The following is a 15069-nucleotide window of genomic DNA, read 5'->3' on the forward strand; positions in this document are numbered from 1 at the left end:
AATAAATAATACTAGTAATCCAAGAAAGTTTACTGCAAAGTTCGGCTAGAGATACAATTTTCCACAATTATAAATAATTTAAAAAATTCGGCCGATTGACTGCTAAGGGCGTCATTAACCCCGGGCCGGTTTCAGGCCCCAAGTCCCCTCCACGTCATCATTCCTCTACAGTTGGGGCTTAGGCCACAACTGCTCTAACCCTGCAGGCCACAACCCGGCTAATAATTGTAGAGGAAATACGTTGAATGCAATACGTTGAACAATAAAAACCGGGAAATTGCATTGTTCATTAGAAATTAACATTACAAATCCTAGAGAAAGCAAATTAAAAATACAAGTCATAGAAAACTCGGGCCACAACTACTACTTCTTCATTTGGGCGTGAAGGTAGGCGATCATCTCACGGTGCAACTCGAGATCGAACTCCGATATCGTCGAGGTATCCCTCGATGTCAACTCCGTCAGCTGGCTCATCTGCCATGTAATACTCATCTCCGACAAAGAGTCGGACATCTTATGCAGAGACGGGTTGATCGGCGATGGCACCATAGCGGAGTTGCTCGCAGTTGCCTTCCCCTTTGCTTTCCTCTTTGCTGCCTTTGTTCCCATCGGGCGACTCTGAATGCTAGGAGAGGAGTCGAAGACGTCGTCGTCCGTCACGTTGAGGTCGATCGCCGGACCTCCTTCGCTCGAGGAGTAGTTTCCGGAGGTGGAAACTTTGGTTCTCTTCGCCGCCCCAGTTGCCGTCGGCTCGGCACCAATGGTGTACTTCGGGCTCTTCTCGACGAGCTTCCAAACGTCGAAGTACTTGAAGGCCTTCTTCCCGTCAGCGAAGAACGCCTCCTTCGCCTTCTCGACGAGGTCCGCCTCGCTGTGCCCGCTCGGCCACATCCGGACTACGTTGGCCCACTTTCCATTCCACTTGCTCATATCCACCTGGACCCGACCCCAATGCTTGCGCAACTTCACGTAGCTACGCTCGATCGACCCTTTTGGACGCCCAGCGTTATACTTCTCAGCAATCCGCTCCTAGAAAACCTTGCCGGACTGCTGGTTGCCGATGATAGGATCCTCGGTGACGTCGACGTAGTTCCTCGCAAGCCACATTGTCTCTTGCGGACTGTACTTCTTCAGCCCATCCTCCTCGCCGACCTTGCCCTTGCCACGCCCTTGAGCTGGCTCCATCTCACTGATCTCGAACTCTTCGGTGTTGACCGGCGATGTTATGTTGACGTTGCTATCGACTCCCGGACTAGGCGTCGGCTGCGATGGTGGCGATGCCGATATGTACCAATTGTTCGAGTTGACGAACTCGTCCATCTGACGTTCATCCCTGTTGAACCAATCAATTGACGCCAAAACAAAGGGTATAATAGAGGATTGAAATGGATAATGCACGCAAGAATGATGCACAATAGTCTCGTATTTATAGACACAAAATCGAAAAAAAAATAAATTTTGGGGACTTGCGGCCCGGCCCGAAGAGCATGTAACGCTGGGCCGGGACTAGCGGAACCGTCACCGAGCCGCAAATGCGGCCCCGGGACCGGCCTGGGCCGTGACACTCCTCCATCCAACGCGTGGGACGGGCCGGGACTCGCGTTTTGCGGCCCGGCCTTCCCCGTTAACGATGCTCTAAGTGCTACATAGTTGTGGAATATTTTGATTCATGTTTTGGATTTTAATTTAAAAATGAGAAAATAAGCCCAGAAATTTGAATCTTCAAGATGAAGAGTAGCATTAAAAGTGAACTAGGCATGTGCTAATAAATGATTTGGCTTAGAATTGATTGCAACGGCAGAATTAGAAGCGGAAAGCCAACTGAAAAATCACTAATCCCAGAGTATAATCCGCCATTAAATCACAAAACTGCGAAGACATTCAGAATCAAGTCCCCATCCACACCGCTCACTCTCTCACTACCAGCTTCGAATTCATAAATCAGAAGCCGCAGAGCTAGCTCATTTTCTTCCACATGTCCTTCGTAGCTGGTTTGGTGATCGGATTGGTCGTCGGCTTAGCCCTCATTGTTGCTTTTGTCCGCTCCGAAAATGCCCGATCCAAGCACCGCTCCGATCTCGTAACCTCTTTTTTCCTGTTCCACCTTCAAATTAGAGTTCAATTACTGTTTTCTGCATAGTTGAATTTTACACTTTCATTGATTTATTCATGTTTTTTTTAAATTTTATTTTGAAAGGCTGCTACGGTCACGTCATTTGCGAGAATGACGGTGGAGGACTCGAGGAAGTTGTTATCGCCGGAGTACTATCCTTCCTGGGTCGTGTTTTCGCAGCGCCAGAAGGTTTGCTTCCTGTTCAATTCGTATCTATGCGGATTCGTTGAGACTAATGTATTCTTTTTTTCTGAATGGAAATGGAAATTCAGTTGACTTGGCTTAATGTTCAGCTCGAAAAGATCTGGCCATATGTGAATGAGGTGCAATTTAAGTATTTTTACTTTGATCTATTTCTTATTTTCTAATTCGATGTTGCATTGTGTTAATGTTGGATTTTATGGCGGTTTGAAGGCTGCGTCGGAGCTGATAAAGGCTAATGTGGAGCCAGTCCTCGAGCAATATAGGCCAGTTATATTAGCTTCTTTAACCTTTTCCAAGTTCACGCTTGGAACTGTAGCCCCGCAATTCACAGGTTTGATTCTGTATTTCCCTTTACTTGGTTTTATATCAACTTTATCTGGTCTAGTTCTTTTTCTTTTTTTTTTGTACAAAATCCCCCCTCCTTTTCTCATGTTCTTTTCTGTCTTGAATTTAATGTGCATATACAACAAAACTTGAGGGGGCAGTAACAGTTGATGAATTATTGCTGAAGGTTGGATAAAGAAAATGAAATGTCACAAATTAGGATATTCACTCATGAGCTTATAAATGCTGTCATCTTGCTTGCAAATTGCAATATGATACTTACTAGTTATGATGCTTCAGGAGTTTCAATTGTAGAAGATGGAAGTGATGGAATCACTATGGAATTAGAAATGCAGTGGGATGGTAACCCCAGTATAGTACTTGATATCCAGACTTATCTTGGTGTTGGTCTTCCCGTACAGGTATCTTGTTTACATTTCTCTGTCTTTAGAATTTTATTTGTCCATTGTTGTTGGAATAAGCCCAGCAGTGTGTCTGATGATTTAAAGGCCAAACCTTTAGGATTTTCTGAATCTGAAGTCAATGTGGTTACTGGTTACAGAGACTATGGTCTCAACCAACCGCTGCTTTTTGGTGTGCAAACTGTTCATGAGCTCTCTATCTCTAACTTTCCGTATTTGTTAATGTCAATAAGCATTGCTCTTGCCTTGTATGCTCTTTTTATTGATGTTAGGATATATAAAAGGCTTCAACTGGAAGCCTGATATATTTGCACTATAGGTCATGTTGATACTAATAACAAATTCTTCAATCTAAATGTACAAAAGGAATCAACATGACCTAAAGTGCAAATTTATCAGCTGCGCCGTTTACATTTTGATATCCTGCTATTTCACCAAGTTTTGTGTTCACTTTAATAGTATTTTTTATATTAAAATTCCACAGTCCTTAATTTTGTAATGGTTGTTCTTTGTTTAGGTGAAAAATATTGGGTTCACTGGCGTCTTCAGGTTGATTTTCAGACCGTTAGTGGACGAGATTCCTTGCTTTGGAGCTGTTTGCTTTTCATTACGTCACAAAGTACGGTACTTATCCATCCAGTTTCTGGTTTTTTATGTAAAATTTTGGAATTGTTATTATCATGAAAATAGCACGGTGTAGCAATACTTTCTTTGGGACCTGTCAGTGCTCCATAATGACACCTTAGCGGTCATGTTAATAAAAATTGAAGTTTTTGTACCATGCACTAATTGCACAATCAACAAGATATTATGTTGCCCATTTATATTAAAATCATTTTTTACTTGAAAGCATCTCAATTAAATTCATTTTTTACTTTCAGAAAAAGCTAGATTTCACACTCAAAGTTGTGGGAGGCGACATATCAACGATACCTGGCCTTTCTGATGCCATTGAGGTCTGTATATCTTGTCTTTATTTCACATGTTTTGCTTGATCATTTTATGGTTTGACTGTTTGATATTAAACGGGTTGTGGATGCTCTTAATAGTATATCTATCTATATAAGGCACTAATTTGGCATAAATTTTAAGCCCATTTTAATTCAATATGGCTTGGCTTGATTCAGAATATAAGAACTGCATGTAAGGCTAACTGGGATTAACAGAGATGTAAAAGATTTGGTATGATTACGTATGGGGAAATTTAGGAAAGCCCAAGTACAGAACTTTTGATATGAATTGTTAAATCTTAAAATGCGATTCAGAAGTTGGATCCAATTTATATCAAATTTTGTTTCCTACTTGTAATACCATAGCTATTCAGTCTTCACTACTATGACTTTTCCACTGTTGTTACTCTTTACTTTTTCCAAGTTAATAATCTGCTTCAGCATGTGAAGAATTGTCAATGGTGCCAGCGATCAATAATTTTTTATTTTATGATGCCTATATAATTCTGGGAACATGTATTTATTTTGTGCACATGCAGAATAAATACAGAAAGTGGTGTTTAGATTATCTTTTTCGTAGATTGAGAGGCCATAATGCCGAATATGTTGTACGACTCTGTGTTATTAATAATGAAATAAAGTCACTCTAAGGAAATGCAGTTTTCTTTCATTATATTATCATTGCTTTTATAGCTACTATAGTCTATGGTCTAAAGTCTGGTCTTTTTACTGCCTGATGCTGCTTGATGATTTCCAGATCTAATACCTTCCAAAATATTCATATATAAGCTACCCATTGCAACCTTACTATTTCTTCACAAACTCCTAATTTTGATTTATTTATTAAATGTTCTTTTCACATGGATTATTGAGGAGTGTTTGCTTATACAGAGTACTATAAGAGATGCTGTAGAAGATTCTATTACATGGCCGGTTCGAAAAGTAATCCCTATATTTCCTGGAGATTATAGGTAAGTCTCATGCTCATTAACTTATTCAATTGCTTTTATTTTTACAATATTCACATACCATGGTAACAACTATCGCCCAACATGAGAATCAAGGAGCTTGAAAGAGTTAAGTGGAAAAAAGCAAGAAGAGTTCATTCTTCGCCAGTGCCATTAGTGAGGAGAGCCTGCCTCATATCATCTTTATTAATCCATACATGGATATTTTTCCAATCAAGCAAATTTCTTTACACATTAAAGGTATAATAAGGCTAATATATATGAAAACTGAAAAGTAGATACAAGGTAATTTTAGTAACGCGTATTTGAGATAGTTTCCGTTCAATCTCATTAGGATAAGAGGTTTACTGAGGCATTTTATCATTGGGAGGAGATTCTAATGTTGTCATGATGCATTATTTAGCTAGCAGTAACACCTGTTAGTACGAAAATTTGTTCTTCCAGAATTATTCACAATCCTCATTAACAAGCTTCAGAGGCCATTATGTCCTTTCGGGGACACCCAGGTGGTGGACCTCCTCTGTGTAAAAGCTAGAGGTTTTGGGATTATTACTATATTTGGGGTTTGCTGGTTTTGCCTATATATTGGCTCTGTCATTGTATATCGGAAAATTATATCGTGAAATCCACATTGCCCCAAGATGTAGATACACATTCGTGTTTTATATTCATGATTACTTTTGTTATTATTTCCTAACATGTCACTTAAAGTAGTACTCCATGAAATATGAACTATTAAGTGTATTCGTGCCTCCCATGGGACTCGAACCCACGACTAGATGGTTAGATAAAAACTGCTGAAAGATAATAAATTTGTTGTGGAAATGATGAAGGTAACAAGTTGGAGATCTAAAACAATCGGTCCTTATGATAATAACAATCTAAGGGCTGAAAGTGGTTCATATTTTATAGGTTAAAATGATTTTTATTTGAACCAAACCCTGTATAAATATATATGTGTATGTAGGGGACTTGGGGTGATTAGTAGTTTTGTTACAAACTGCTGCCTCGGTTGATTTTTTTATTTATGATTCTGTGGCATTATTAGTTACACGAATTACTTTTTTATCTGAAATAGGAGTAGCTTTTATTTAAATTCAAGTTCTTGTTCCTCAGTGACCTTGAACTGAAGCCTGTTGGGAAATTGGAGGTGAAGCTCGTGCAGGCAAAGGGGTTAACAAATAAGGACATCATAGGGAAATCTGATCCTTACGCTGTTATATATGTGCGGCCTTTGCGTGATAAAATGAAGAAAAGCAGGACTATTGTAAGACTCTTAATCTGCTTAAAATCTATAGTTCTCCATGATTCTTTCATTACTTCAGAACAGAGAGATGTATCTGTTCAATTGTTTACTTTTTCTGCAGAACAACGAGTTGAGTCCAGTCTGGAATGAACATTTTGAGTTTGTAATTGAAGATCTTGCAACCCAGCATTTGACAGTAAAAATCTATGATGATGAAGGGCTTCAGGCAGCTGAACTAATTGGAGCTGCTCAAGTTCAGCTATCTGAGCTTCAGCCTGGCAAGGTGAAGGATGTGTGGCTCAAATTAGTGAAAGATTTGGAGATTCAGAGAGACACTAAAAATAGGGGGGAGGTAATAGATTTAACTAGTATATTTTTCACCTGCATTTTTTCATGAGTTTTTTTTTAATTCATAAAATTGGCAGATATCTGTGTTGCGTTAGTGATTGTAGTGTGTAGACAAGATGGGGAAGAGGAGAAGAACAGCATGAAACAATAAATCACATGCTTACTTTGTTAATCAAAGAAAGTCTTTTAATGACAAACCTTGATGTTGGTTTAATTCCTTTTAAAATGAAATCCCAATTAATAATTATAAAGCTCCCCTCGTACCAGATGGAGATAGTGATCCCGGAGAAGATTATGAAATAGGGACTGAAATTGACTAGGGGAGTCTAGATATGGGCCACACATATCCATTCTTATATAGAATAGACTGGATCACTGCCAAGTTCTCAACATGCCCTTGCACGTGTGGGCAGGAATAATGATCATTGGACTTCTAAACTTGAAATAAATATTCATCCTGCTCTGATACCCCTTAAAAGGCCTTATAAGAGGGGAGGGTTATTAGAAGTTACTCCGTATATAAAAGAGACAAGATCATTATCAAGTAGATTTGGGACAAGAAACAAGTTTCAACATGATTAATTGAGGAAGTTGATCAACAAGGGGATGAGGAAGTTGATGAGAAAACATCTAACCAATGTACTCTACTAATGGTACTATTCAGTAAATATGTGTACCTCGCACACTTGTTTCTCTTAGCTCTTATTATGTATATTAAATAAGCTAGTGAGTTATATTTATCAATTTTACTGTATGAATTTTACACTTTGGTGCATGCCTGCATCTTAACCCTAGGTGTCATGTTCTTTGTTCTAGGTGCACTTGGAGCTTTTGTATTGCCCTAACGGCATGCAGAATGAGTTAATCAATCCCTTTGCCCAGAAATACTCTATGACTTCACTGGAGAAGGTATTTAAAAATGGATCAGATGGTGGGAATAATATAAATGAAAATGGAGGTGAAGGCAACAATGGAAGGGAGGTGATTGTAAGAGGTGTACTCTCTGTTACGGTCATTTCTGCCGAAGACTTGGAGCCAGCTGACCTGATGGGGAAAGCTGACCCTTATGTGGTTCTCACTATGAAGAAAACAGGATTGAAAAATAAAACCAGGGTATGTTGCTCTTTGGTCAAGTACTTCACCCGAAAACGTCATCAATTGTTTTCTTCTCCTATTTGCACTTTGCTGTCTTTTATAGAATATCTTTCATTAGATGTACCATAGTTGTTCTCACTGTCAATTATTACAATCCATGCTTTGTGTTTCTAGGTTGTGGATGAATGTCTGAATCCCGTCTGGAATCAGACTTTTGATTTTGTTGTTGAGGATGGACTACACGATATGCTTACTCTCGAATTATGGGACCATGATACATTTGGGAAGGTACATTCTTTCCTACGTAATTAATTGGTGCATTATATTTATACGAGTAAATCATAGAAAAAGTATGAAGATATTGGTAGTTCATATAAAATGCTCAAAACAGAAAGCTTATTAGGGGGTGTTTGGTAAGGGTAGATAAGGTAAGATAGTTAAGTTATCAGTATTAAATGGGCGTTTGGTAGCCTAGATAAAATATAAGTGCGGCCCGTATTAAATACTCAGCCCGATCAAAGCAAACACAAAATAGCTATCTCAATCTGATAAATAATCAGTAGAAAAAGGTGCGATTGTGTATCTATCTCTTCAAATTTATGCTCATGAGTTTAATAGCCCTCTTTCTCTCTCTCTACTCTCTCCCCTGCTATAACCCCTCCCCCCCATTACTGCTATCACTCCCCCCCCTCTCTCCCCCCTCAACTGCTATTCAACCCATCCCCCACCACCCAATTGCTGTTCAACCCAGACCCCCCAACCCCCCCCCCCCCCCACCCTCTCTCCCCACTCTTTTATTTAGAGAGTAAAATATATGGAAAATTCAAGTGGTTAATTTTAAAATACAAGTAATAAATTTCGGAATGCAATTTGCATGAAAATTTGGTGCGAAACGGCGGAAATTATGTTGTTAATTAATAATTGAAAGAGAAATCATGTAGTGTATAAATATAAGAAAGGCATACACATCTTTTCACACATATAAACAAATCATCTCATTTCATATGTTAAGCTACCAAACACTATGGTAAAATTGTGTTATCTTACAAAATTAAGATAAATCATCTCACTTTGAGTTATCACATGTTATGACATATAGCCTACCAAACACCCCCTTAATGTCTAGCAACAAAACATAGTAAATCCTAAAGTTGTTACTGAAGCACTATCGCACATTAATGAAGAATGAAGAATGAAGAATGAAGATAGATAGAAATAAACTCCAATCATGTGAAGGAAGTTATGTGGTTTAAGAGGCTGAATCAAGTATCCTTACCTAATACCTACCTAAGTTACATGATACTGATTAAGAGATCGAGTAGCCCATTTTCACTAGACGGGAAACTTGGATTCATCTCAACGAGAATCTGTTTCATTCTGGTTTGACGGATATAGTTCAACTGTGAGAGATTAGTTTGGACCGTGGTTTCCTAAACAAGCATCTGTTATTAGTTTTACAGTTGAATTAACTACTGACACCTGACTTTTCAAGGATCATAAAGCTTGTTTTGTGGCAACATTTGGTTTTAATGCAGAATTACATGGGAAGAATCATCTTAACATTGACGAGGGTTCTAATGGAAGGCGAATACAAAGATTGCATCCCGCTCGATGGAGCTAAGTTTGGGAAACTCAACGTGCATCTCAAGTGGACTCCACAACCGATATACCGGATGTAGTATCATCCAAGCGAGCAATAGAGGTGTGTCCAGCTTATATATTTATATATGTACAGAATGTCCAAGTCTTCCAGGGACATCAACAAATAATCTCTAGTGATGTGATTTTAGAAGTAAAATTTGTATGTATCGTATGTATAAAGATTGGAGGAATGGTACAAATTTGGTGAGAGGTTAAGACAATTTAGACAAAATACATTGTCTTATATACTGTAATATTTCAAATATATAAAAGGGTGTATTTCAATTTGCCAACTCTTATTTGAGATAATGACTTGAAAATGTTTCACCAACGTGTTATTATTAGGTTGAAAATGTAGTATATGCCAAAAATTACACCATAACTTTTCAATATAAAGGATAGTTGGATTATAAATCTTAGAGTGAACTACATAAAACGTCCCTAACCTTTGCATTTGTTTCACTCCAGGCCCCTGACGTTTAAAAATATCGCCACAGGTCTCTGGCGTTTAACATAATCACATATCAGGTATTTTCGGACAAAAATACCCTTCAGCCCTAAAGGGGCATTATGGTCAGACCATATCTGACCTGCAGTGGCGGCCACCATACTCTGGCGTGATTTGATGTGCGGGTGTCAGCCATCAAGTCATGATGGCGCGTCAGTGGCAGTTGGTAACGTGATGGACCACACGCACACGCCACGTACTCAGGACTCTGGGTGTGATTTATGAAATAAGTTTCAAAAATTTCACAAGCCTTAGTTTCGGCCTTCACTCCCACCCCGCCTAAAATTTTTGCAAAAAAGGAGTTATCTCTCCCACCCCGCCAAAAAATTGCAAAACATTGTGCTCACTCTTCAATCTAATCTCTCTCTCTGCCCCATCTGTGAAAAAACTATTTTGCATGAATGGCGCCTAAACGGAAGTGCGCCGGATCATCAGGCGGATCGTCGTCCCAGAAATCGTCTTGCCGTAACAGGGAACCCACACGCCCGCCATCGCCACCACACTGGCGACCATCACCACCACACTGGCGACCATCACCGAGACATGCACCAGTGGTCATAGATGTGGAAGAAGAAACCTGGGATATCCGCGATCCTGATCTTGATTTTTTCGTCCCAGAAGATGAATACAGTAAGTTATAACCCTCGGTTTGTGATTAAGGGTTTACGGAATTTATTTAAACTATGAATATATTTTTGTTTCTCCGGAAAATGATTTTTAATCCTCATTTGGTGAATTAGGGCGCCAGAGTTTGATTTTTTGTTGTGAATTTTGTTTACTGTTTTGGTTTGATTGTTAACGGTCCGATTATTGTTCTCCTTAACAGGGGATGCGCCTGGAAAGTTTTCAGTTGCTTTCCATTATGGCGGTTCATTCTTCAATACCAACGATGACAACAAGTATGTTGGTGAGAAGTTGACATACTTCGACTTCTGCAATATAAACCATTTCGCGCTCATAGACCTATCGAGCATGGTGTTAAAGTTGAAGTACGATAGGAAGATGATATGTGAGTTCTATTATTGCAATCCAAAGTACAGTAATGCGTGCGCGGGGGTTTCAATCGGCGGCTCGTTGTTGCCCATCGTTGAGGATACACATCTGACGGATTTCCTCAAGGTGGCGTCTATGACAACAAAGTTAGTTCACATCTATGTTGTGGAGATAACCCGGGCTAACGCTCTATTGAAGAAAATGAAGGATGAAGCGCAAGAGCTTCTCAGATTCAGGGCGGCTAAACCCCCAGGAGTCATCATTGAAGAGATTGAAGAAACCGAACCTAGTGTGCCAAAGCAAAAGCCTAGACCGATGAGGAGGCAGCGGAATAAGCCTTTAATGATTGGATGGTATGATAGGGATATAGAGTTCGAGGAATATCTTACGAAGAGTTTAGACGATAATCGTGCTAAGAGGAAGAGGGACGCGGAGGTAGCTAGTCAAAATTTGGCGAATGCATTTGAAGCGGTATCAACCGAATCAGTACCAACCGAAGCCCCGACCTCTGAGATTGGAGAAGCATTCGTAGCAGCACCCGACATTGAATGTACAACAGAGGTTGGAGGAGGATGTTTTGAAGAAGTAGGAGATGTTGGAGGTGGAGAATCCCATGCACACGTACCAGAGGTAATAAGTTGTGATTTACACAATTGATTTAGTACCACATTTGTGATTTTGTATACATTTTGTGTATCTCATATGTGTACATTTGGTTCGTCTCATTTGTGATGTAGTCCCTCATTTGTGATGCAGTCCATCTGTGATTTTGTGTATCTCATTTGTGTATTGCAGGATGTCGCTAGACCTTCATCTGTGGACCATTCCATTCCGATTGGTCCAAGTGTGGATGAACCTGCAACTGAGCCGGAAGGATTAGTTCACCAACCAGATTCGGAAAGGGCAGGAGCATCAACAGATGAAGACGTTTACCGACCGGTAATGGACGGTGGTTGTCAGTCACAGCCGGACATTCGGGTTGACAATGATATCTTTCCGATCATTGAGGATATTACCCATGAATTGTTCATGTCCGAAGCTGACACCCAAGTGCATGAGTCAGCTCCAGCTGCAGCCGCATGTGAAGAACCCGTACCAGTGGTAGAAGATGTACCCCATCAGGTGGCGGAAGATGTTTATTGTCCGTCGTTCGATTATGTTCCCGATGGATGTCATCTTCATAACGAGGGAAGTATTGAAGAAGATGGCAGTGATGATGAGGTCGACCATTTTATCTCGTTGGCCAACATGTGTCGTGATGAACAAATGTTTACCTCATATTACGAGTCGTTGTGTCGGCAACAACACTCGAAATAGGAAGCGGGACAACAAGGGGGTGCGGAGCCAGAGATAGGTGAAAGCAGTGGAAGTTCCAAGAAAAAACGCAGGTTCTCCCCTGTTGTTGATAAAAGGAACTCGACAGATACAAACCCTCTGTGCGAGCAAGATACAGTTGATGAGATACAAGATCTCCAAGATCTTGAGGATTTGGAAGGCTTGCGTATGAAGGGTATCAAATACACCCCCTTCAAGCTGACAAATGAGCTGCCAAAGTGGAAACCCGGTGATTTTTTTAAAGATAGAGATTTCTTCTATAAGGTCATTCGCCAGTACGCGATAATGAGCAGACGCTGTATCGATGTATCCAAGAATGATGGCAAGAGACTTCGTGCCATGTGTAAAGGAAAGTCTTGTGAATGGTATGTTTATGCAAGGAAGATTGAAAGCCACAATAATACAGATATTGTGGTAGTGAATATGCACAGAGATCATGCGCACACATGCTCCCAGGTATTGGATAAGAGATGACTTACGTCCCATTGGCTAGCTGAGCGTTACATGGAGAAAATCAAAGCGAGTCCCCACATCCCATTGACGGCTATACGGCAGTGTGTGGATGAGGAATTCAGGCTCAAAGTTGGCAGGATAAAGGCGTACCACGCAAGAGACATTGCCTTAGAAGGTATTTTTGGCAAGGCAGGACTCCAATATCGCAGCCTGTTTGACTACAAAGCTGAATTGGAGCGGACACACGCGGACTCTAGTGTGCATATACACTATGAGAACTTTAGAGATCCTGCGGCTGTGGGTACGCGATTCTTGCGGTTTTATACTTGCCTCGGACCGTTGAAAAAGGGTTGGATGCGTTTTTGCCGACCGATTATCTTCTTGGATGCATGTTTCTTGCGAGGAATGTACAGAGGCCAACTCATGACGGCCATGGGAATTGATTCAAACAACGGCTGGTGGCCTAACGCGTGGGCGGTGACTGAGGCTGAGAGTTATGAGCAGTGGAAATGGTTCCTCGGCTATCTGGCAGAGGACATCCAATTACAGGAGAATGCCCCACGATTTGTCTTCATGTCTGATCAGCAAAAGGTACGTGAAATGTGATTTCAGTAAAACGTGTATACTGTAATCGTGATTATTTAAAGAATACTACTTCAGTTGTGATTTTGCCTATAAGCGTAGTAGTTCGAGTGTGATTATAGATTTTCTGTATGTGTTGAGGCTTATAATACATGTACTACTGTATGTGTTGTGTTACATGAATTTGGCAGGGTCTTGCAAAAGCCATCCTGGAGGATTTCCCACAGAGTGAGCATCGCTTCTATGTGCAGCACATCTACAACAACTTCAAGAAGCGATTCATTGGGGAGAATTTTAAGGAGATGTTGTGGGAGCTTGCGTCAAGTACAACACACGAACAGTATGTTCAGCGGATGGATGCACTGCGGGTTATATATCCTCAAGCACATCAGTACCTACTCGGGGTTGCGCCTAAAGAAAAATGGGTGAAGGCTTATTTCTCTCCGCATATTTGTTGCGATATCCTCAACAATATATGCGAGACATTTAATTCGAAGATAGCAATTGCTCGCGAGCTGGCCATTATAACCATGCTGGAGGAGATCCGGACAAGTCAGATGGAGAGGATACAAATTAAAGGCCAGTGGATCAAGACATACGAGCACCCACTGCCCCCCGTTATCAAAGAGATAGTGGATAAGTTGTTCCTGCGGGCTTCTTCTTGGAGACCAACTTGGAACGAAGAGGATTCGTACCAAGTTTCGGGACCGTCAGGCCAGTACGTAGTGAACATGCTGGACTTTACTTGCTCATGCAGATTATGGCAGCTTACTGGGATCCCCTGCACTCATGCCATCGCTACTATCAACAAGCTTGGGAAGGATGTAGCAGCCTCTGTGTCCCGCTATTATTTGCGGTCGACAATGACGATTATGTACGAGAATGTCCTCTATCCAATCAATGGGATGGATAATTGGCCGAAGACCTCTGCAGTTGGATTTGAATTGGCACCCCCGAGGACGAAGCGACAACGTGGTCGGCCAAAGAAAGTGAGGCGTGAAGAACCCCAGGTTCGTCAGCACGCGGATGGATCTGAGTCTCTAAGACGAACCTTTGTACTCAGATGTCGTCGGTGCGGACAAGATGGGCATAACCGAAGAACATGCACTAATAATCCCCGTGTAGATACTCGAACCGAGGTTGGACAGAGTTCACAGCCCGGTGAGCCCAGTGACAGGATTGAGTCGTCTAACGTGGTGCAAGATGAGGAGGTATTATTCATTACAATTACATGATTTCCGTACCCACTGATTGTGTATGTTAATGGTTTGTTTGTTATAGACAACTATGCCGCGGAGAGAACGACCTAGCAAACGTCGGTCTGCGCGGTCAAGCCAGGAGGTAGTATTCACGACAATCTTTCATTTCTCATTTCCTAAAAATCCAGTCCATCTGACCGGTTTGTTGTTTGTTGTAGACCAATCCCACTGTTCCAGGGCCTAGCACACGTCGGACCAGGACTCGGCCGTAACGCTGTGGTCGTCGACGGGATCAGGATTGAATATGCGTGGTTGTCAATCTTGTTTATGGCTTGTAAACAATCTTGGTTTTTGTTTGTGGCTTGTAAACAATGGTGTCTTGAAGTCTTTCTGTCTAACATTAATCACATTTTGCATACTATGCTTGTTAGGGATCATGATGGAAACGCACTCGTATTTTGTTTTGACTATGATATATGAGAAGGCCCGGGTGCTGCATATCTTAACTTTGTCTGTAGGATGGTATTTCACAAAAAGTTCTGTACGCCAGATGTTATTCAATCAAAAGTTTTGTACGCAGGGTGGTATTTCAACAGAAGATGCGTACTTCAGTCGTGATTATAAAACAAAAACTTCAAAATGCTAGTTTGATGTACCTATGCGGGAAATTCCAGTCCTCAGTGTGAAA

The 15069-nt window shown here is 40.9% G+C and overlaps 3 protein-coding genes across 3 annotated transcripts; all 3 read left to right on the plus strand.

The window, feature by feature from the left end:
• Positions 1 to 1729: 1729 nt before the first annotated feature.
• On the plus strand, positions 1730 to 9604 carry LOC121806664 (synaptotagmin-5-like). Its single transcript, XM_042206782.1, has 13 exons — positions 1730 to 2080; positions 2198 to 2302; positions 2386 to 2436; positions 2528 to 2648; positions 2942 to 3063; positions 3581 to 3682; positions 3945 to 4019; positions 4905 to 4984; positions 6098 to 6248; positions 6349 to 6579; positions 7392 to 7688; positions 7845 to 7958; positions 9206 to 9604. Exons 1-13 carry the CDS (start codon positions 1976 to 1978, stop codon positions 9347 to 9349), a joined length of 1698 nt encoding a protein of 565 aa, XP_042062716.1. The 5' UTR covers positions 1730 to 1975; the 3' UTR covers positions 9350 to 9604.
• A 186-nt stretch (positions 9605 to 9790) lies between these two features.
• LOC121808064 lies at positions 9791 to 12131 on the plus strand. The gene is made up of 3 exons (XM_042208405.1): positions 9791 to 10449; positions 10646 to 11442; positions 11608 to 12131. The coding sequence occupies exons 1-3, from the start codon at positions 10221 to 10223 to the stop codon at positions 12127 to 12129; spliced, it is 1548 nt and encodes a 515-aa protein (XP_042064339.1). The 5' UTR covers positions 9791 to 10220; the 3' UTR covers positions 12130 to 12131.
• A 22-nt stretch (positions 12132 to 12153) lies between these two features.
• Positions 12154 to 14864, plus strand: LOC121808063. The gene is made up of 4 exons (XM_042208404.1): positions 12154 to 13191; positions 13374 to 14393; positions 14464 to 14523; positions 14600 to 14864. The coding sequence occupies exons 1-4, from the start codon at positions 12652 to 12654 to the stop codon at positions 14651 to 14653; spliced, it is 1674 nt and encodes a 557-aa protein (XP_042064338.1). The 5' UTR covers positions 12154 to 12651; the 3' UTR covers positions 14654 to 14864.
• Positions 14865 to 15069: the final 205 nt, after the last annotated feature.

This window comes from Salvia splendens, chromosome 6 (assembly GCF_004379255.2).
Source record: "Salvia splendens isolate huo1 chromosome 6, SspV2, whole genome shotgun sequence".
Classification (NCBI taxonomy): Eukaryota; Viridiplantae; Streptophyta; class Magnoliopsida; order Lamiales; family Lamiaceae; genus Salvia; species Salvia splendens.